The sequence below is a fragment of the Erpetoichthys calabaricus genome, chromosome 1, assembly GCF_900747795.2.
Source record: "Erpetoichthys calabaricus chromosome 1, fErpCal1.3, whole genome shotgun sequence".
In the NCBI taxonomy this organism is placed as follows: Eukaryota; Metazoa; Chordata; class Cladistia; order Polypteriformes; family Polypteridae; genus Erpetoichthys; species Erpetoichthys calabaricus.
Window position 1 is genome coordinate 54,604,383 of NC_041394.2, and position 24,057 is coordinate 54,628,439.

The following is a 24,057-nucleotide window of genomic DNA, read 5'->3' on the forward strand; positions in this document are numbered from 1 at the left end:
TGAGATTTTGACTACACATAAAACAAACCGATTTAAATCTGCCCTCTAACCCTTCAACTGTCTTTGTCAAGAGACCACGTATTCTCCCTCTATTTGAATAGCTGCCTCGATCTTAAATATTTTGTTATTGACATATCTATTGTGTCCATATGATAGTTAAGGATTCCCTCAACTCCTAGCCCTCCCTTTCTTTGCATACTTCTGTTCTCACTTAAAAATTATTAAAATGCAGTTTGTTCTCCATTTTATTTTTATCAGTGCCATGTTACACCAACCTTTTCTCCTAAATTTTTGATCGGAGGTTTAGACACTGCTTTTAGAACTGTAAAAGGCCCTCCATCACACATACCACCTTGATGCACAATAGGTTATAGGCAGGTATGTCACTATAGGATATGGAGTTCTACCACTGTGCACTTACCCTTTGGCCTCTAGTCAACATTCTGGACAAGAATTTAATTTCTCCTTGTTTCCATCTACTCTGCCTTTCTCTTCCCTAAAAATTATATAAATTTGACCTTATAATTTCTTATTTGAAGAAAAACTGGAAACATTGAGGTGTTCTAAAATTTTTGACCAGTAGTGTATAGCAATCATGTTGTATCAAGGAGCAAAGTGCATATTTTTACAGTCTTTGGGCATTTTCTTTTTATTCACTCCAGTATTTAGTAAATTTGAAAAGTTAAAAAAAATATATGTGTGTGTCCAGAACGGTGCGGCAAATCATGCTCCCTGCTGATTGGTCTCGTCATCTTCTCGTCTTTTCCAGATCTAAAAAGAAGAATGCAAAATAACTTCAGTTGCTATACATTTTTTTCATAAAAAATACACAGTGGCTCTTTTGTTAGACTACCGGTAGTTTCTAGCTGCAGACATACTGTATTTAGATCCACCTACATAAGAGGCTTAGCATTCAAAGTAAATTAATAAGTAAAGTAAATACAAATAATTTGCCACTTTTTCATTATCAAGAAGAGAAGATATAATAAATGTCAAAGGTAGGGTTCAAGTAAATATATTCAAAAAATAGTCTGCAGCTCTCATCCACAAAAATAGCTAAAAATTGTTTTATTTCCCCATTACATAAAGCATGCAGTTATTATAAATATTAATTTATCTCTTGATTTATGCAAGACGTTCATGAAAAAAAATTTCAGAGCACTGCAATATATATATATTTATTCTGGTTCAAATGGTCAAGGTGGATTGGTACAAGTTAATAAGCATCAGAACGCTTCACACAAAATCCTGGAAATGGATATACGATTAAGCAGAAGTATGCAATTCAGATTACATCACTATGTACAGGCCTGAGCTCACTGAATTCTCTTTAAAACTTCTGAATTTGAAGTTACACAGGAGGTGAACAAAAAAGAATAGAAGGGGACACCTTAAAGCAAAAGAAGGCATCAAAGGAGGCACCAAGGATGGGACCAGGCATTTGCTTGTGCTTGTGCTCTCTATTTTTCTGAAGACAGTTCTACACTGAATACACTGCATGCACTGTTAGTCTTCAAGCCCAGTTTCCAGCAGCTCATGAAGTAGACTCAGATGCTTTATTAGCTAGTAGAAAATGTACCAGTAGGTGAGCTAACCCATCTGCCTGTGTCTCAAATTTAAGCCCAATTTGATTGTTTTTTTAGGAAGATATCTTCAAAAATTTGCTAAAAAAATATTTCAAGTCAAGTCAATTCTATTTATAAAGCACATTTAAAACAACAGAAGTTGACCAAAGTGCTGTACAGCTTCCATAAACACATAAATCCATAAATAAATAAATTCCATAAAGAGGGAGAGAGAGAGAGAGAGAGCAACACATTAAAATAAATATTTACATACAATTTTAAAAAGCGAAGGCAAAAAGATTGGTCACTTTTAAATTCCACCTGAAAACCTAACTTGGTGCTGACCCAATATAAAAAGGTAAGGCTATTCCAAAGCTTAGGTGCAGCTACTGCAAAAGCAAGATCCCCTCTAAGCTTAAGTTCAGAACTCGGCATGACCAATAGCTTCTGGTCGGAGGACTTCAGTGACCATGAAGAAGAATAAGGGTGCAAGAGGTCAGTAAGATAAAAGTGGGCTAAACCACTCAGGGACTTAAAGAAAACCAGTAAAATGTCAAACTCAACCCTGTAGCAAACAGGAAGCCAGTGAAGACAAAACTGGTGTGATGGGATTTTGTTTTCATGTGCCTGTTAGAAGCCTGGCAGCAGCATCCTGGACTAGCTGAAGACAAACAAGGCATTGATTAACTCCAATGTATAATGAGTTGCAATAGTCAGTCCAAGAAAAGACAAATGTATAAATTAATGTTTCAAAATCAGGAACCAAAAAACAGGGCTTGATCTAAGCTGACAGAAACAGGCATTACAAACGGAGTTAATTTGTTTATCAAATTTGAGGGCATTATTATAAAGACAAAAGATTTTTTGCAAATGGTTTACAGTAGGTTGTCAAAGGGCCAAGATTAATTTCTGTAGCACAAGTAAGATGAAAAAGTCCAAAACATACAATCTATGTTTTTTGTCATTTACACTAAGAAAATTTTGTGACATCCATGTCTTAATATCTTCCCAACATTCCAATAAAGGTTTAAGAGAATTTGTTTTGATCTGTTTCAGTGGAAAATACATCTGTGTCATCTGCTAAGCAATGGAAAGACATATTGTGATTTGTGGATGGTAAGGACAACATAAACAGTGAAAAAAGAACAGACCCCAGAATAGATCCTTGAGGGACCCCACAAGTGATAGGAGTCGAGGATGAGAAGAGATTGCTCAGGATGACTGAAAAGCTTCTGTCTGTGAGGTATGACCTGAACCATTTCAAAGCAGTTCCTTGTATACCCACATACTGCTCAAGACAGGCAATGAGGATGTCACAGTCAACTTTATCAAATGCCACAGTTAATCTAACAGCAACAAGACAGCAGTATCCACAGAGTCACTTATTAATAAAGATCATTTAGAACACTTAAAAGTGCAGACTCTGTGTGTCTTAAAACCAGACTGAAATACTTCAAAAATGCCATTTTCATTTTCAGTGAGAAACTGATATTGGTTGTTCATTTTGTTCAATACAATTGTGTAAAGGTTGTAACTATGGGTAGTACAGTGGCACAATGGTTATCTTAACACTGCTGCTTCAAGGATTCAGCATCCTGGGTTCAAATCCAACACTTGGTCACTATCTTTATTTTCACGTTTTTATTCTGGGTACTCCAGTTTTCCTCCAATATCCCCAAGAACATGCAGGTTAGATTCATTATAGACTAAATTGAACTAGTGTGTGAGTGTGGATATGTATATGATTGGGCCATGGAATGGACTGTTGTCCCCATCCAGGGCTGGTTCCTGTCTTGTACCCAGTACTATAGCAGAAAGTCAAAGGTTACTGAATCCAGAACCTAAGTCATTTTGAGAATACACCTATCCTTATTTCAAATCCCAGTGTGCTTTATGAAGAAAACAAAGTTTCAACATAGACCTGCAATTAGACAAGGAGGCTATTTTATAAAACAAATTTGCCCAACTGAATCAGATCAAGCACCACAAGAAAGTGACTTCTGACAGATCTCTGTAAAATGGGTTTTGAAACCCTTTCTCACTCGTCCTTCCCATTTTGTCTGATCTAATGACACCCACGATCAGAACTTACTGATCCAGTAAGTGCTCCCTCACTGGTATTTGCACCTGTAGTAACACAGGCAAGGAAGGAGCAGCAAGGTTATAGTCAACCAGTGAGCAAAGAAAGTAGAGAGAAAGCGTACCTTAGTAAGACTGAGATGCTGACTTGTGTAGTATGTATGTTCATAACAAGACAAAAGTGTCAGAACTTTCTTGTATTCAGAACACAATATGGTGCATACAAAAGGCAATGTTTATTATCATTTACAACAGTTATCAATGTCAGTGAGCACATGCTGCTTTAACTGTTTTAGGCATTGATGGTTTTCTTTTAGTTGGACTACTTATGGCGCTTTAAAAGCACATGGGTCGATATATTTTTCCAACATTATCTTTCGTACAAGAAAATTATTTAAGTTTTTAAAACATATTTAAAACCAAAGGGCTAATTGTGCTCTAACAGTTTTGTTTCCCCTCTTCGTTCCTACTGGAGCAGCAACATGGCTTTTTGTGTTGTTTTAGTACCTACTTTTCAGAATATGTAAAATCCCCCAATAAAGGAGTGATCAATATTTGTAAGATGGTCAATTGCTACTTGGCATTTTCTGGGGTTGTAAGAGCCACGCACATAAAATAAATAAATATGTCATATCTAGCTGAACAATATTTACCTCATCCACCATTCAAATACCTTTTTACTTTATTTCCCTTTTTACATGGTGAATTTAAATGACCAAAAACAATTAGAAGCAGGCTGAATCAACTTTCTTTATTAGCCACTTTGTTTGTTCACTCCGCATGGGGCAGGCACAAATGAGAGACAAAGTGTACAAAAATTGAAAGAAGACATTGCAATACAAAACAGGAAAATGGATGGTGCATATCTTAAACCCCAGGTCACAATGTTCATCAACCAAACACCAACATTAGCCTAAAACATGGAATAAATTATGGATACCTTGACCATGATGTGCCTCTAGAAGGTATACTAGAAGGGCAATGTGATCTTCCAGTACAGTACATAGAAGAATTCACAAAGAATAAGACAGACATTAAATCTGCCTATTCTGAGTTGCTGTAATTTGACATTAATAACTTCAGATTTTCATGTAAACAATTACATGCTTTTGAATCTTCACATAAAACTTTTATTACCCTAAGTTCTTGAGAGAGAGAGAGAGAGAGAGAGAGAGAGAGAGAGAGAGAGAGAGAGAGAGAGTTTTTTTTTCAGTCAAAAATCAATACGTGCCCTTCGAGCTTTTAAGTATGCGAAGCACTGTGCAGCATGTCTTTTCAGGAAGCAGCTGCAGAAAAGAATAGCTACGTGAAGATAATCTTTCAGCATTTTTAGACGAGCGTCCTTCTCGTCTAGGTGTGCGAACAGCCCCCCTGCTCAATCCCCATACGTCAGGATCACAGATAGTCAGCGCAAGAGAGAGAGAAAAGTAAGCAATCTAGCTTCTCAGCCATCTGCCAATAGCGTCCCTTGTATGAAATCAACTGGGCAAACCAACTGAGGAAGCATGTACCAGAAATTAAAAGACCCATTGTCCGCAGAAATCCGCGAACCAGCAAAAAATCCACGATATATATTTAAATATGCTTACATATAAAATCACAATTTAAATGACCGCTACGCGCGCGTGTTGACTCGGCGACGCCCAGAGCAGAAAGAACGCGCTCCGGCCGCTCCAACCGCGCCATGCGGGGAGTGAGAGAGACGCCAATATCTCACACTCTCTCCCCCCTTAAAGAAATTAAATGGGTGCGAGTGAGACCACTGACCTCCCTCCCTTCTATTAGTTATAGGTTATAGTACCTTCGGCTTATCCATGAGTCCGGTTTATCTATGATAAGATTTTATTTTAAAAATTCGTATGATTTTTGGTCTCCGGCTTATACACGAGTCCGGCTTATAGACAAGAACCTAGGGTAAATACCTTAGATGACATGGCTAACAGATACTATACATGTTATTTCATTTACACAAACATTGTGTATTACCTGAATTGAATTTTAAGCCTTCGCACACTTTCACAAGGATAACGATAATGTCACCTCTGTGTAATTTCGGTCCCAATAATATTTTAAAAAATTGCTTTCCTTAATAAGCAGGTAAGTGCAAAAACACATGAATGTCCTAAATGTGCAATCTGTGTAGTGAACTTCTAGTAAAAGATTCTAGAATCCTTTAGTTTATTATTACGTAGAATGTAACAGAATACACTGTCTCAAATGATGTTCAGAAATTAGCATTTAAAGACATCACTATAATAAAAAATATCAGGCTAGTACATATCTGATAAAAAAATCATTTCTTGGAGGTCTAAAAAAATCCAGGATGGCAAATCTTTATTCAACACAAAACGGTTGGTCACTCAGTCCCTCTGTTATATATGTACAAAGAAGGATAGAAAATAACTCTTCAAAAATCCTTGTGACACAAAACCTGACATTTTAATAACTACCTCATTTTCTTTAGTGATTTTGTCTACATGATTAAAACACCTCAAACTGACCGTACCTGAATGTAAGCTTCAGAAAGCGTGATCATCTGAGGAAGAATGTCTGTCACCTGCAAGTCTTGTAGTTCATACCACTTTCCGGTACCCTGTTAACGTAAAAGGAGGGGGGAAGTTTAGGTGGGGCAAATAGATGACTAGAAAGAAAATAAATCAATTCAATTAGGTTTAATGTCACTATATAAATACAGTACAATGAAAAGTATTTAATGATTGGTATTACTGGTGAAGAAACATGCAGCAAAAATTCAGGATATGGTATGGTGAGAAAGATGACACAAATTACTTTATTTAGTAATGTCAATAAAAATGAGAAAAAAATCAACTGTAATTATATTAAATAAAAACAAACATAGAACATTGATCAGACACTGAAACACTGAATTGCTTATGCAGAAACATTGGTGGTGCTGGTGCTTACATAATTTAGCAGTTTAATGGCCCATGCAGAAAACATATTTGTGAGTGTGCTGTATGGCATCAATAATACAGCATCAATTAAGAGTTTTTTGCTAGCATATGTGGGGTCTGAGATGATGGAAGGCAATTTCTTCATGCAGGTCTTATCATAAATATTCTTATATGGACAGCAGCTTGTCTCCACTAATGGACCCAGGTTATTTAAATCACCTGCTGCAAAGCCCTGCAGTCTTCCACAGAGGAGGTGCGATGCCAAAATACAATATACAGTAGCTAGCCAGCGTGCTCTCCACTGTGCATCTGTAGAAGGTAATGAAGTTCTGGGGGAAGATTAGAGTTTACCCAGCCTTCTCAAAATAAAATAAAGGTGATGTGAAGTCTCCTCATCAAGTCTGGTAATTTTACTAAAGGACTATGCATTTGTGTCAATGAACGCAACCCTCCTCCGTGTCTTTAATGGAATGTTTCTTATCTTAAATATCCACAGAATCAGCCTCAACAATTTTGAATGCTCCAAAATTCCTACTATTGTATTAAATTGACCTTTGTTTTTACACCAATTATAGTGTACCCAACATAATATTATCCTACTGACTACAACTGGTTATTATGAGCACACAATAAATAAATAGTGTCTTACGTGGTGTAGCACATGGATTCTGTAGGAGCCTTCAGTAGGTTTTCCATCATGGACCACATTAGCAATTAGATCATACGTTGCATTTTTCTCCGTAGCCTGCACTTCTTCGGCAAGGTACTCACGCAAATCAACGCTTCTGTAGTGGACAGAAAAAAGTTTCTTGTTAAGTTTCTTTTTGTGAATCTCTCTTTAAAATAGCCCATACTGCCTACTGCAATGTAAAATTCATTACAAATAAACTTAAGGTACATCTTTTACAGTTTCTCTAACAGGGTTCCTACGCATATCTTACTGTATTAGTATTACTGTGTTACTCTCAGTCCAGTTTCTGCCTCTGAAATCTTACACTAGTCATCACAAGCTGAAAACTCAAAATGGGAAAAAGCGAGTGACTGAGGAGCATGAGTGAGCCAAGCAATGAACCATCTGGAGCTAATTTGTTCCAAGACATGTACTGTATTGGTGCCCTGTAAACCTGTTCTGAACGCAGTAGGTTAAAAGAATGGCTGGATTACATTCAAATGCTACATGTCATTAATATAGTTGCATATAAAAAATGCAGACAATCTTAGAGTAATAAGAGAGTAATCAGGACAGTTTTGCAATTTCACATTACATTAAAATATAAACTGAATTTTAAGACTCTGCATAAAAATACTGTTTACAGTTGTACATAAACATTTTTGGTTTGCATTGAATCATAGACCTCCCCATAGTTACAACACTTGCCATCATTTATAAACTGGAAATGCATATGCAATACAATGTTAGAAACTGGCGGACTTTGATCTTTCTTGCATGTTTCTACAGTGGGGCAAAAAAGTATTTAGTCAGCCACCAATTGTGCAAGTTCTCCCACTTAAAAAGATGAGAGAGGCCTGTAATTTTCATCATAGGTATACCTCAACTATGAGAGACAAAATGAGAAAAAAAAAAATCCAGAAAATCACACTGTCCGATTTTTGAAGAATTTATTTGCAAATTATGGTGGAAAAAAAGTATTTGGTCAATAACAAAAGTTCATCTCAATACTTTGTTATATACCCTTTGTTGGCAATGACTGTCAAATGTTTTCTGTAAGTCTTCACAAGGTTTTCACACACTGTTGCTGGTATTTTGGCCCATTCCTCCATGCAGATCTCCTCTAGAGCAGTGATGTTTTGGGGCTGTCTCTGGGCAACACGGACTTTCAACTCCCTCCAAATATTTTCTATGGGGTTGAGATCTGGAGACTGGCTAGGCCACTCCAGGACCTTGAAATGCTTCTTACGAAGCCACTCCTTCGTTACCTGGGTAGTGTGTTTGGGATCATTGTCATGCTGAAAGACCCAGCCACGTTTCATCTTCAATGCCCTTGCTGATGGAAGGAGGTTTTCACTCAAAATCTGACGCTACATGGCCCCATTCATTCTTTCCTTTACATGGATCAGTCGTCCTGGTCCCTTTGCAGAAAAACAGCCCCAAAGCATGATGTTCCCACCCCCATGCTTTACAGCAGGTATGGTGTTCTATGGATGCAACTCAGCATTCTTTCTCCTCCAAACACGACGAGTAGAGTTTTTTTCATCTGACCATATGACATTCTCCCAATCCTCCGATCATCCAAATGCTCTCTAGCAAACTTCAGACGGGCCTGCACATGTACTGGCTTAAGCAGGGGGACACGTCTGGCACTGCAGGATTTGAGTCCCTGGCGGTGTAGTGTGTTACTGATGATAGCCTTTGTTACTTTGGTCCCAGCTCTCTGCAGGTCATTCACTAGGTCCCCCCGTTTGGTTCTGTGATTTTTGCTCACCGTTCTTGTGATTATTTTGACCCCACGGGGTGAGATCTTGCGTGGCGCCCCAGATCGAGTGAGATTATCAGTGGTCTTGTATGTCTTCCATTTTCTAATAATTGCTCCCACAGTTGATTTCTTCACACCAAGCTGCTTACCTATTGCAGATTCAGTCTTCCCAGCCTGGTGCAGGTCTACAATTTTGTTTCTGGTGTCCTTTGACAGCTCTTTGGTCTTGGCCATAGTGGAGTTTGGAGTGTGACTGTTTGAGGTTGTGGACAGGTGTCTTTTATATTGATAACGACTTCAAACAGGTGCCATTAATACAGGTAACGAGTGGAGGACAGAGGAGCCTCTTACAGAAGAAGTTACAGGTCTGTGAAAGCCAGAAATCTTGCTTGTTTATAGGTGACCAAATACTTATTTTCCACCATAATTTGCAAATAAATTCTTTAAAAATCAGACAATGTGATTTTCTGGATTTTTTTTTCTCATTTTGTCTCTCATAGTTGAGGTATACCTATAATGATAATTACAGGCCTCTCTCATCTTTTTAAGTGGGAGAACTTGCACATTTGGTGGCTGACTAAATACTGTTTTGCCCCACTGTAAAATAAAAACAAACAAGTGTGTTGTAATATTTCCTTTAGTATGAAACTCATGCAACATTAATAGACGTATATGTGATTTATAATAATATAACAAACATAGTAATACTTACGTAATTGGGAAGTTGACAATCGTAGGGTTTTTTTCAACAAAAAAGTTGTTTTTTGTGAATCTTTTAATGTAGAAAATGAGGTATGGTGGAAGTTTTGTAAGCTGGAAGCGCTTCAGGAAGTTCTCTTTATATGTTTTATATTCCTGTGAAAGTACATTTTTAATTTATTATAGGTTACTTTAAAAATGTACACTGTTCATTGACAGGCTGAAAACAATAGTTTATTTCAAATTTTATAATACTGTGTTGACATACATGCTATTGTACATACTGTGCTGTTACATCTACAATGCCTTACCACATCAAAAAAAGCATGCTGCTTGAAAAATCAAACTTTCGTCACATATGAAATAAAACTAAAAATCAGTGGTCAAAGGAAAATCACACCGAGACTATGTACTATGTACTATGGTAGAACAAGGCAGTTTACCTATCAACAGGTTTAGCAGCTAATCAATTATCGTCAATCAGGGTACTCCAATTCATCTAGAGGCACTGTCACCAGCCGTATGCAAAAACATTTTACTAGAAAGTCATAAAAGCTGAACACCCAGCAATTGTATCTCAATTACGTATCACTACATACGTGCAGACTGACAGAAGAAAATGGTGATAACTACAGACACAAAATGTTCCAATGACATATAATGCTGACAGTCCTTCCAAGAAGCAAATTCTGACAGGTAGATATTGAAACTCGCTGGCAAAATTTCTGCATGTCATCATAATGCATAACACACTAGAGCCATTTACTTATGCAACACAGTGAACCAGATCGTAGTAACAATACAAATATAGCTTGGAACATATTTTCATTTACCAATAAATCTTTTCTGGGAAATTTAACTTCATATTATTTTCTTTGATATTGAGAATATGTGTCAGATTTAAATGATTTAACAACTATTACCTAATCAAATGGTACACAAAATAAGTTATGATCAAAATTTGCATCTTATAAGAACACTGCAACGCTGTCAGAAGGAAGGACCCCTGATTTCTGATATACACACATAAAAGTTCAACCAGACACATGTTTGTTTAACTGGGATATAGTGCAAATAAAATTGAGGGCTAATACTAAAATTGCCAGGAAGCTGGCTAAATCATGGCTCCCAAATGAAAATGCTATTAACAGACAACTGGACATGAACTCAGCATATGCAGGCTTAAAAAGAAGGATACCTAAATAATAAAAGATTTTATAACCAATACCCTCTGATCCCCACCTCCTCATTTGCTATCTATTGTCTTTGATTCCTGTATGTCTAATTGTTTTGTCAAAATCTTAGTAATAAAAAAATATTTTAAGATACACAATTAATTTTCTCCCTTTTCGGATTACTAGCTACAAATATGCAAACTGTATCACACACTTTCACTTCCATTGCAATTCAGACCTATGAATGTAATACTCCGATGTTCACCCTGTCAAGTAAGTAAACCAGCTGCTGCAGCGCAATGTCAGAGGCTTTGCCTCAGGTGCTAATGACCGAGGTTCAATCCCCGCATCGGGAAGCAAAGGTAGATACACCTGATGAGTCTCAATTAGGGTGAAATACGTGTCATGTACTCTTTGTTTTATTTGGCAGGTACTATATCACATATCTATGATCGACTTCTCGTAACTGAGAGGACATGGTGGATGTTTTCCAACTGGCCAAACAAGAGTTAATTTGTAGGTAACCATCCAAATAATCAGATTGTGTTTCAGACCTATGAATAAATTTTACATATCTATAGATCTATATCTATATATCTATATATATATATAAAATTCTTTTTGTGTTTAAAACGGAAATTACGTATGACCACGTGATATGGAAATTACATATGAAACGGAAATTACGTATGACCACATGATATGGAAACTACCTATGACCACAGAACATATTATAATACAGGAACTAGCCAGGCGCGTTCTGACAGAGAAGTTTTATTTATTCGTCCACGTGACTGTCACTGAAACTGCCACATTGTAACTTTTTTTTTAGTTGGCAGTACTTGATAGTAGTAGAGATGAGGAAAACAGCTTTGCGTCTTTCTACTTTTTAACTGCGCCGAGCTGTAAACAATGTGAAGACGAGACCGCCTTCAACTGTGAGGGGTCGTGAGAACAAAGTGGATGCTGGGAGGCGCGGAATGTCGGGCTGCTCCGCTGACTCGAGAGCTTCGCAGTTTCGGGCAGCGTCCTCTCTTCTCGCACTGTTTGTGACACTTCAAGTCCCCCGTCGGCTCCTGGAAGAGTGGAAATCTTTGCAAATGGGTGTAATCTGCACCATCGAAGCAGGACTCTGTTTGTAAATTGCCCTGCACAACTACTGTTCCTTAAGGTAAGTTCAGGTCACTAAAACCCCACAACATTCAAGCTTGCGTTTGTGATTAATTATTTTAACAAGTACATCACAGGCATGTAGTGCAAGGTTGTCAGGCAAAAATTTGGACGATCACATAGAAAATGTAATTTCTATACCACAGCGGTCGTGTAGCGCCTTTTACAAGGGATCTACTACTTACCTGTTGTGTTATAGCGCCTTTAAAATGTAGTTTACCCGAAACCACTCCAGTAGTGCTCAATGTATCTTTACTTCTTAAATGTTAATGTTTTACTGTTTAATACCATATAGACTACATTTTATTTTTTTCCCTTGCACTCAGTGAGTGAAGCCACTGGGTAATCAACTAGTATATCTATTAAATAAAATAAAATCCAACGTCTCTCTCTCTCTCTATCCGTCTGTCTGTCTGCTTTTCACAAGAGAACTACTTAATGGATTTAGATTGGGTTTTTTTCTATAATTTGCTTCAACATTCCAGTAGATTTTGTGACCTCTCTCATCGTGCTAAGTATCATAGTTAGCTTGTGGTACCGATTTATTTGCGTGAATCCGAGAGAGACGCAGTGGGACGATGGGCGGGGCCCTCCTCACTCACACGCCAGCCACGGGATGTATCTGACATCCGCTTAGCTAGCGAACAAGAGATCTACTTAATGGATTTAGATCTTGTTTTTTTTGTAGAATTTGCTTGAACATTCCAGTTGATTTTGTGACTTCTCTCATCGTGCTAAGAATCGTAGCTCACTTGCAGGAATGATTGATTTGCACTAATCTGAGACACAGACTGTGAGCTGAGGGGAGGGGGAAGTGTGACGTCAAAAGTGAGTAGTCGGTTTACCTCTGTGTTTTGGAGAATAACTTGCCTCCGGTTAGCTAGCGATACCTTTTTGTTTAACAAATCACATTGATATGATCAAAAGTCAATAATGAACTCAAAAGTAGTGTATTGTGTGTATTTGGTTTGCAAACATTTAAAATAAATAAGGTGCTTTTTAACAGCAGTATTCCCTTTACATAGTAGCAGTTTAAGTATTTCTTGTAAATCTCGACTTAAACATTAATGTAATCAAATCAAATATAAAACCAAAGCTATCTGCCACTGTCAAGGCATTAACGTTTTATCTACTTTGTTATAGAAAAACAAGTTACCCTCAAAGTCCAGAGCCACAATCACAATATTATATATAACAGGCACCTTCCGAGCAACAGCAAGTTAACATTTCTAAATCTGTTTTCTGGTATCTTAAAAGATACCAGCAGAAACATTTTCTTTTATCAGGGAGCAGCATAAACAGTCTATGTTCAGTAGTAACTCTTAGAGGGCTAATATTTTTTCCAAAAAACTCAGTTTTCTGAAAAGCGCACAAAGCAATGGTTTCACACATAAATCAACATCAAACGTCTGTTGCTGCCTGTTTTGCCTGCTGTTGGTGCCTGTTTGCAGCAGCAGCGGCTCAACAGCCAGCAGAAATGCAGAGTGGGCTGGCTGCCTGGCTTTCTTTGTGAGACAGGTGTGTGCGGGTGGCAGTTGCAGTGAGAGGCAAGATGGTTTGTACCTCCTGTCATCATAAGTGTCTGTCCTCCCAGGCGAATGTTGCCATAGGTGCATCAGCACCACGATCAACTGAGGACTGATCAGCTGATGGTGGTACCTCACTTTCGTTTTCAATCTACATTTCCAGATCACTTGCATCAAAATCAAAGTCCGACAAATCAGAGTCCAATTCAGTGATAATATGAAAAAAGTTTTGCTTTGATCACTTTGGTATCTCTCCACATGCCATTTTAGAAGCTGTTTGCTCTTTGCTACTCATGCACATGCAGGGAATTGAGGTCAAATCAACAAAGCTAACTTTCCTTCTAGCAAAAGCGTATCAAAAAGCAATGTAACAAGAAGATCACTGATCTCTATCAATCGCTAGCGAGACCAAGACTTACAAAATAATAATAATACTAATAATAACAAAAACTGCATTAACGTGCGATAAAATAATTGTCTGCGTTAATTAATGCATTAACATGATAATAACATGTTAACTTGCCCAGCCCTAATACAGTGATCCCTCGCTATATCGCGCTTCTCCTTTCGCGGCTTCACTCCATCGCGGATTTTATATGTAAGCATATTTAAATATATATCGCGGATTTTTGCTGCTTCGCGGGTTTCTGCGGACAATGGGTCTTTTAATTTCTGGCACATGCTTCCTCAGTTGGTTTGCCCAGTTGATTTCATACAAGGGACGCCATTGGCAGATGGCTGAGAAACTACCCAACTTACTTTCTCTCTCTCTCTCTCTCTCTTGCGCTGACGTAGGGGTGTGTGAGCAGGAGGGCTGTGTGCAGCTGCTTCCTGAAGGACATGCTGCACAGTGCTTCGCATACTTAAAAGCTCAAAGGGCACGTATTGATTTTTGACTTTGTTTTTCTGTGGCTCTCTCTCTGTCTCTTCCTGCTCCTGACAGAGGGGGTGTGAGCTGCCGCCTTCAACAGCTTTGTACCGGCGGTACTTCGCATACTTAAAAGCCAAAAAGCCCTATTGATTTTTTTTTTGACTGCTTGCTTTGCACTCCTTTGAAAAGGAAGATATGTTTGCATTCTTTTAATTGTGAGACAGAACTGTCATCTCAGTCTTGTCATGGAGCACAGTTTAAACTTTTGAAAAAGAGACAAATGTTTGTTTGCAGTGTTTGAATAACGTTCCTGTCTCTCTACAACCTCCTGTGTTTCTGCGCAAAACTGTGACCCAAGCATGACATTCTAAAAATAACCATATAAACATATGGTTTCTACTTCGCGGATTTTCCTATTTCGCGGGTGGCTCTGGAACGCAACCCCCGCGATGGAGGAGGGATTACTGTATATATCATTTAGTATTTACAATTTGAATCTGACATTGTTTGACTTCCTAGGTTACAGATATAGAGCCCCTAAACAGTGTAAACACTGTTGAATGAATATATAGTGCATCCGGAAAGTATTCACAGCGCATCACTTTTTCCACATTTTGTTATGTTACAGCCTTATTCCAAAATAGATTAAATTCATTTTTTTCCTCAGAATTCTAAACACAACATCCCATAATGACAACATGAAAAAAGTTTACTTGAGGTTTTTGCAAATTTATTAAAAATAAAAAAATTGAGAAAGCACATGTACATAAGTATTCACAGCCTTTGCCATGAAGCTCAAAATTGAGCTCAGGTGCATCCTGTTTCCCCTGATCATCCTTGAGATGTTTCTGCAGCTTAATTGGAGTCGACCTGTGGTAAATTCAGTTGATTGGACATGATTTGGAAAGGCACACACCTGTCTATATAAGGTCCCATAGTTGACAGTTCATGTCAGAGCACAAACCAAGCACGAAGTCAAAGGAATTGTCTGTAGACCTCAGAGATAGGATTGTCTCAAGGCACATGTCTGGGGAAAGTTACAGAAAAATTTCTGCTGCTTTGAAGGTCCCAATGAGCACGGTGGCCTCCATCATCCGTAGGAGGAAGAAGTTCAAAACCACCAGGACTCTTCCTAGAGCTGGCCGGCCATCTAAACTGAGCGATCGGGGGCGAAGGGCCTTAGTCAGGGAGGTGACCAAGAACCCGATGGTCACTCTGTCAGCGCTCCAGAGGTCCTCTGTGGAGAGAGGAGAACCTTCCAGAAGGACAACCATCTCTGCAGCAATCCACCAATCAGGCCTGTATGGTAGAGTGGCCAGACGGAAGCCACTCCTTAGTAAAAGGCACATGGCAGCCCACCTGGAGTTTGCCAAAAGGTACCTGAAGGACTCTCAGACCATGAGAAAGAAAATTCTCTGGTCTGATGAGACAAAGATTGAACTCTTTGGTGTGAATGCCAGGTGTCACGTTTGGAGGAAACCAGGCACCGCTCATCACCAGACCAATACCCTACCTACAGTGAAGCATGGTGGTGGCAGCATCATGCTGTGGGGATGTTTTTCAGCGGCAGGGACTGGGAGACTGGTCAGGATAAAGGGAAAGATGAGTGCAGCAATGTACAGAGACATCCTGGATGAAAACCTGCTCCAGAGCGCTCTTGACCTCAGAATGGGGCGACGGTTCATCTTTCAGCAGGACAACGACCCTAAGCACACAGCCAAGATATCAAAGGAGTGGCTTCAGGACAACTCTGTGAATGTCCTTGAGTGGCCCAGCTAGAGCCCAGACTTGAATCCGATTGAACATCTCTGGAGAGATCTTAAAATGGCTGTGCACCGACGCTTCCCATCCAACCTGATGGAGCTTGAGAGGTGCTGCAAAGAGGAATGGGCGAAACTGGCCAAGGATAGGTGTGCCAAGCTTGTGGCATCGTATTCAAAAAGACTTGAGTCTGTAATTGCTGCCAAAGGTGCATCGACAAAGTATTGAGCAAAGGCAGTGAATACTTATGTACATGGGATTTCTCAGTTTTTTTATTTTTAATAAATTTGCAAAAACCTCAAGTAAACTTTTTTCACGTTGTCATTATGGGGTATTGTGTGTAGAATTCTGAGGAAAAAAATGAATTTAATCCATTTTGGAATAAGGCTGTAATATAACAAAATGTGGAAAAAGTGATGCGCTGTGAATACTTTCCGGATGCACTATAATTAATTAATTACTACATAATTTACCTACTCAAGCTTAACGAAGGTTGTATGAAATAAAGTCCTAAATGATGTATCAGTATTAAAATAAATCACAACTATTGCACAGAAACGTATTAATTATTGAAATTTTAAAAGTCTAAGTTTAATCAAACTATTGAAAATACTATTTTATAATACTTTCAACCATTTCATCGAACTTAACTTTAACTGTGTGTAACGGTGGGTATCAGAGGCGACAGGAAAAATTAGAATTATTGAAAATTAGTTCACACACCTTTTCAGTAAGTCCATTAAATTTGGCCAAAATATTAAAAAGCGGAACTTGTGGAATGATAAGTTGCTCCTTCTCATCTTTGTACAGGGGTGCTGTAGGAAGGTCAAGAGTCAAATACAAAAAGGAGGACTCTGACATTTTCTCCTGATATTCTTCATTTGCCAACAATGCCTCTTTTTCTTCAGCAGGCTGAAAACAGAGAATGGTTATAAATACTTAGAAACATGAAAACAGAAACATTACTTTGTGTGTCAAAGTTAAATTGTTCTAACATTAAGCTAGGCTTGTAGCACTACCTTATCAATGCCCTCAAACAAACAGTATGCTTAAAGTGCATCTATAATTTATCAACATAGCAGTAAAATAAATAAATAAATAAACTCAAACTGATTCAGTTTGTTTGTGCAGCTAAACCATACATCTGACTAAATATTATAACTTTTTAAGAAAGCATCAGTCTTCTTAAAGAATTGTGATTCATTACTTACCAAATCTGGGTGAGGTAGTTTTTTGCAAAATATGCGCATTGACCCCTGGAACACCTTTGTGACAATTGCTATGATGAACAAAAAAATAAATAAATAAATAAAAGGAAAATCTCTTTTAAAGTATTCACCAATTTAATTATTATTTATAAAGGAAAACAGGAATATATTAATCTGTGCTCCTCAATTGTTCAACCAGCATTTAGTGCCTCAAAAGCTGGCTGGTACATTCACAATTTTTATTTTATTATGAACTGAAAGGACAAAATTAAGCAATTCCTGTTAATACGAAGATATCAAGTTTTGAACTCCCATTAGACAGTCATGTACAAAATGCTAGCATGAATTAGTAGCACATTTTGAGCTTTAAATCAGGTTAATTAAGAATGTGTCATCAAATTATCATTAAAAAAAAAAAAAACACAGTGTCAATGTCCTCCTGCATGCACATCATACATTACAAGCTTAGAATATCAAATGACAATCAGTATTATATGCTTTTTGCAGCATGTCATTTGCATGCATAAGAAGAAAAAAGGCAAAATATGTTTGTTTTTTTTGTTCAGCTTGGGCTGTTCAGATTCTGATGCATTTTGTTTTATTTTAAATGGTAAATGATAAATTTAGAAAACAAAATGTGATGAGAACTTAACCTGATCAATGACTGGAATAACAAGGAATAATAAAAAGTACAGTATACTAGAGATCACACTTTCAAACATAAAAATAAATGTGTGACTGGGCTAGTTACTACTTTCTAATAACATGTGAGTTTACTTCTCTTTTATAGTTTTTGCTTCTTAATATATGCTATGTTTTTGCATCTTAATATATGCTCTTTTGCTGGAAGGTAATAAAAGTATATTTTTTCTACAAAGGAAAATTTACAATAATACAATGAAGGGGAATTAAAAAAGTAAATTATCTGCTGATAAACTGCAGATGAACAATGCTATTTTAGATAGTATCATAAAAAATAACCTTCATCTGTTGCACTAAAAGCAAAGTTTATTATCCTCACCCTTTGTTTTGCAGTCTTTTAAAAGAATGACTATGTCAACTACATGTCAACACTTACAAGAAATCAAAATGGACTAGTTCATACAGTACTTCCATTTAAATTTCAGTTTATTAACAAAGTAGGAAATCACCCAGTTGAAGATTTTACAATATAATACAATAATTGTACTCTACAATAATATATAATCAAGTACACTTATATTATTTTATACAAAAATAAATGCAGAGTAATTGAACAGGAAATTGAATGAAATGAACAATTTAATATTTAGTTTAAAACTAAACACCTGAGGCCTCATGTATAAACGGTGCGTATGCACAGAAATGTTGCGTACGAATGTTTCCATGCTCAAATCGCGATGTATAAAACCTAAACTTGGCGTAAAGCCACGCACATTTCCACGGTACCTCATACCATGGCGTACACAATTTCTCCACTCAGTTTTGCAGACTGGCGGCACCCAGCGTCAAAGCAGTGCTACTGTTCCTGTGTGATCACCCTTTCTTTCTTAGACCCACATTCCTGACGCGGCTTTATAAAGACACTGAAACTAACTGCATATTGTTTATTAGTGTAATGCATCTGATTGTAATTAACCTGCAGCAATATAATGGTCCAGAGAATAGCCATAGTATTCCAATTACCATAACTGCTTTAGCGTTGTTACTCTCAATGCATCTTCTTCTTCTTTCAGCTGCTCCCGTTAAGGATTGCCTAAGCAGATCATTTTTCCATATTACTCTCACTGCACCACTCGGAGTATTTATATCACTGTATCTGAGTGGGGAATCACAGCAGCAGCTGATCGGAAAGAAAAGTATCGGTACACAGCATGAAGCAGACGCTGCCTGAGCCACGGCAAAATGCTTCAGAGACTTCCCTGTACGGACTTCGCGGTTTAGAAAAAATTTCATCACAAGAACTATAAACGCACTCAATCAGTCCATCAAATGCTCCTTGTAGAACTGTTTGGACTTATAAGTTCAATCACCTCACTGTAAACTTTCACTACAGTTATAATATTGCACAACCTGCGCCACTTTATAAAGTGCATATTTACGTATGATGACAATATCATTTTTAAGATGAAATGCAGCAAAATATGTTGATTATATAGATAAAACTTTAACTTCATTTAAATAATCTGTATTGTTAATAATTAAACATGTGAGGACACGGTGCCGCAGAGCTAGCTAGCTCAGGGATTGTTCCTGTATTGCGTTGTATTGTTACTGGTGCTGACACGACACTGGAAGGATAGACAGATAGAACAATTAAACATGTACTATGAAGATATTTCAATGTTCCTTAAAAGTTTTGAAGAATCAGCGTTTTAAGCTTACAAATGGCTTCATGTCTATTACAGAGCTGATTGTGTGGCGATTGGGTTTTTGGAGAAAGAAAAGTAAGGGCAGGAACTGGAGGTTAGTACGTTTGAAAGAGACAGTACTGCCGTGATAAATTATTTCATTGAAGGTCGCGCATGGCGCAGCAAGCCTCTTGCGTGAGACATGAACAAGCACTGCGCCACCATGTTTAATAACATGCTTTCATTCCTATCATCATGAAAAAGATATCACGTGTACATCTCAGTATTTTAATTATTCAGAGAGCTGTAATATCACGAATGTAATGGATTATGTGTCCTGTCAGAGAAAGAGAAAGCTCATTTAAGAAGCAGGTAGTGATTCACACACATAGAGCACATAGAAGATCAAATACAGAACAAAGCATTTAACATGCTACTTTAGTTACAATGGGATTTGAGAAACTAGTAAATTAAACGATTTTAAGATGAAGTTTATGATGTTCTACTTTAATGGCAAAATAAACTACGTGATTAAAGTGGAAATTTCGAGATTAAAGTTGACATTTCGTGTTTTTTTCCCCACTGTGTGCCTATTTTTTTTTGTCTGTACCCTAATAAGCTTTCATATGACACTCAGACGGTGGGCTACGACTCGCCTTTTCACGGCGCCTTTGCTATGTGATTTCTTTTTTATTTCGGGCACTGTGCGACTTTGTGAACTTGAGCCTTCGAGTTTCTCCGACACTCTGTCACTCGATCAACTTCCTTTTGTTGATTATACCACTGTTTAAACCAACAAATAGTACGTTTTTCCTTTGCCTCCACTTGGTATTCGTTAAAATTCTTATATTTTCCCCCGTGCTTTTCCCATTGTCTTTTCACAGAAGGCTATTTATATTGATTTGCATATTCAAAGAGGCGTAATTCTGGGAGGAGTTGGGGCGGGACAGAAGGCGCGTGCACGTGCGTTACTTTCCACGCTGATCGGGATTTATGTAGCGGAAGAACGTGGAAGTTTGTGTACGTACAGATTCCTGCATCAGGATTTTTCTGTGCGTACGCACATTCCCGCTTTTGTGCTTACGCCATGTTATAGTGTGAGATCTACGTACAGAGTTATACATGAGGCCCCAGGTGTTAAATAAAGTAAACAAGGTGCACAGAGACACTGACTGGAACAGGAGTGCCTTAATGTCTTGTAAACGTACATGCATGTGTCTTTGTGTGTGCATACATGTATACTTAAATAAATCTCAAAAAACTGCTATTTTTGCAAACTTTTTACAAATCAGTTTAACGGTTCTATGACTAAATGAAGCAGACTGAAAACATTCTGGTTAAATTAAACAATTTCTATGGTGGTTATTGTTGCACATAGGTCAAACTGTTTTTGAGGGATATGGAGATATGTACTGAACCAGACTAAAATGAAAAATAATAGGCTTGGGGGCTATAACAAAACAAATGCAATGCCACTTGCTTGAAAAAGATTACAGTAATCCCTCCTCCATCGCGGGGGTTGCGTTCCAGAGCCACCCGCGAAATAAGAAAATCCGCGAAGTAGAAACCATATGTTTATATGGTTATTTTTATATTGTCATGCTTGGGTCACAGATTTGCGCAGAAACACAGGAGGTTGTAGAGAGACAGGAACGTTATTCAAACACTGCAAACAAACATTTGTCTCTTTTTCAAAAGTTTAAACTGTGCTCCATGACAAGACAGAGATGACAGTTCCGTCTCACAATTAAAAGAATGCAAACATATCTTCCTCTTCAAAGGAGTGCGTGTCAGGAGCAGATAATGTCACAGAGATAGACAAAAGCAAACAAATCAATAGGGCTGTTTGGCTTTTAAGTATGCGAAGCACCGCGGCACAAAGCTGTTGAAGGTGGCAGCTCACACCCCCTCCGTCAGGAGCAGAGAAAGAGAAAGAGAGAGATAGAGAGAGACAGAGTTTGTTTTTCAATCAAAAATCAATACGTGCCCTTCGAGCTTTTAAGTATGCGAAGCACCGTGCAGCATGTTGTTTCAGGAAGCAGCTGCACAAAAGATAGCAACGTGAAGATAATCTTTCAGCATTTTTAGACGAGCGTCCGTATCGTCTAGGTGTGCGAGCAGCCCCCCTGCTCAATCCCCCTACGTCAGGATCAGAGAAAGTCAGCGCAAGAGACAGAGAAAAGTAAGTTGGGTAGCTTCTCAGCCATCTGCCAATAGCGTCCCTTGTATGAAATCAACTGGGCAAACCAACTGAGGAAGCATGTACCAGAAATTAAAAGACCCATTGTCCGCAGAAATCCGCGAACCAGCAAAAAATCCGCAATATATATTTAAATATGCTTACATATAAAATCCGCGATGGAGTGAAGCCGCGAAAGGTGAAGCGCGATATAGCGAGGGATTACTGTAGTCCATTTTTCCAGGTGTTAACATTGTACATAGATTTCCACAGAAACACACACACGTCCTGCTAAAAACAGCTTTTCTCAATGTTTTGAACATCACAGATTCAGACTCTCAACTTAACTAAATAGTATATTTTTCAGCCCATCACCAAGCTTCCATTTACAGTACATGGAAGTAAAAGGTTAGGTTTAATAATTTTACAGATTATTTTGATATCATCATTTTAAGCTTCATAGCTTAATTTCCTTATCTTTGAAACACAATAACAGAAATGTTATATTTATACTGCACATAATAAAATTCTCATTAACACTGAAAATGCAACTTACATGCTTTCTTTCTTGTGCCTCCTAATGCTCCATGTAAAGCATTTAAAAACCAGGAAAGGAAATCCACAGCATCACCTTGAAGAAACATAAGGTACCAAAAAATGAACACAAGATAAAGATTTACAAAACATGTCATTCTTACTGTATTTTCCATATTCTATTGCCAAAATTGCCAAGGTTAAATAAAATGTTATTAATTTTCAATACCAATAAGGTTAAAGTTTATCGAAAATAAACTTCTTAAGGAGTTAAAATGAAAAAGACATTATTAGTGAACAGTGCATGAAAAGTCACTTTTCTAGGAGAAAAATAAACCTGCAAAAAAACTTATTGTCCAATATGCCTCAGCAGAAATTACCCCAGCATTAAAAATCAAAAACATTTTAAAAGATAGTTGCCTTTCACACCTTTTATTGCATTATAATTTGGCAAAAAATATAATATACCTTGCTTGGTGATCTGAAAGTTTTTCTTACTGCACAAAACAACAGCCTGAAGCATTTCATGAGGTGAGACATGAGCCTTGAAGTTACGTGGGTTCCACAATTTTCTCATTAACTCCCCAAAACGCTGTACTAACAAAAACATTATGTCTCCTGGTGGTCGCTTAATAGACTGGTAATTCTCCTCCTCCAGAAAGTAGTTACGCAGTGGTGGTACATTTGAGAGAGCCTATTCAGGAAACAGCAACCAAGAAACAAAAAAGAAATTAGTACTGCACTGTTGTCCTGAACTTATATGTTATTGACTTCTTGAAGTAGTTAGACTGCAGTATTCTATTTTTATTAAATAATATAAATCAAGATAAATGGAATTATGATAAAATCTACATTGCACTTCTAATAAATACTACTAGCATCACAGCATGCTATGTATACATTGACAGTTATTATCCTGTAAAATGCATACATTTTGAATTGGTGTAACTTAGAGCAGCACCACACATACTCACTAAAATATTGCTTGTTCAAACAATTACTACTGGCATTTACAATAAAATAAACATAACCATAATGTTGATGTCCATACTCTCAAGGAATGTTTTATCTTCAGGCATGATAGCACACACCATGGCTGTCCAATGCAGAATCACTTTATCCATCTCAGATAGGTGTTGAACTAAGTAGATTACCAATACATACTGCTGAATTTCTCTAACTGACAGCTTGTTTTAAGCTATTCAGAGAAAGGACAAACGAGTGTTCCAGCTTGAAGCCACAACTTATAAGCATTAAAAAATCCACACTACAGATGAAAAATGATTTTGGACATCAGCAGAGATTATGATTTACAATAAATAAGTTAAAATAGGTAAATTGCTTGTTTAAATTGCATCATTAAATATCTGTTTTACTGTTTAAAAGTTACAAAATAATAAAAAGAAAATGTGCTCACCTGCAGAACCACATTGGCATAGTCATTGGCTTTAATATTATTCAAACCCACAATTCCTGGAAGGTATGTAGTACCATCATAAGCACGATACAGCCTTCCTTGTTTGTCCAAATTGGCAATGTGCTGTTTTGTAAAAGTAGGCTTCAAAACATACTTGAGAAAAAAAAAGAAAATAAAAATACAGATTCACCTA

At 37.5% G+C, this 24,057-nt stretch overlaps 1 protein-coding gene and 1 long non-coding RNA gene across 2 annotated transcripts in view; both read right to left on the reverse strand.

The window, feature by feature from the left end:
• Positions 1-622: 622 nt before the first annotated feature.
• usp39 (ubiquitin specific peptidase 39) overlaps positions 623-24,057 on the reverse strand; it is a 30,766-nt gene continuing 7,331 nt past the window's right edge. Inside the window, exons 5-13 of the mRNA XM_028799663.2 lie at positions 23,865-24,017; positions 22,916-23,141; positions 22,470-22,544; positions 17,408-17,475; positions 16,920-17,108; positions 9,707-9,849; positions 7,209-7,344; positions 6,151-6,237; positions 623-771 (exon numbers count right to left, since the gene is read on the reverse strand). Coding sequence (XP_028655496.1) covers positions 724-771; positions 6,151-6,237; positions 7,209-7,344; positions 9,707-9,849; positions 16,920-17,108; positions 17,408-17,475; positions 22,470-22,544; positions 22,916-23,141; positions 23,865-24,017 — 1,125 coding nt within the window. The 3' untranslated portion in view covers positions 623-723. The remainder of the gene's footprint in view (positions 772-6,150; positions 6,238-7,208; positions 7,345-9,706; positions 9,850-16,919; positions 17,109-17,407; positions 17,476-22,469; positions 22,545-22,915; positions 23,142-23,864; positions 24,018-24,057) is intronic.
• On the reverse strand, positions 2,675-4,360 carry LOC127527973 (uncharacterized). Its single transcript, XR_007935171.1, has 2 exons — positions 4,115-4,360; positions 2,675-2,815 (listed from the first exon to the last, which is right to left on the reverse strand). It is a non-coding gene; the product is annotated as an uncharacterized LOC127527973 (long non-coding RNA).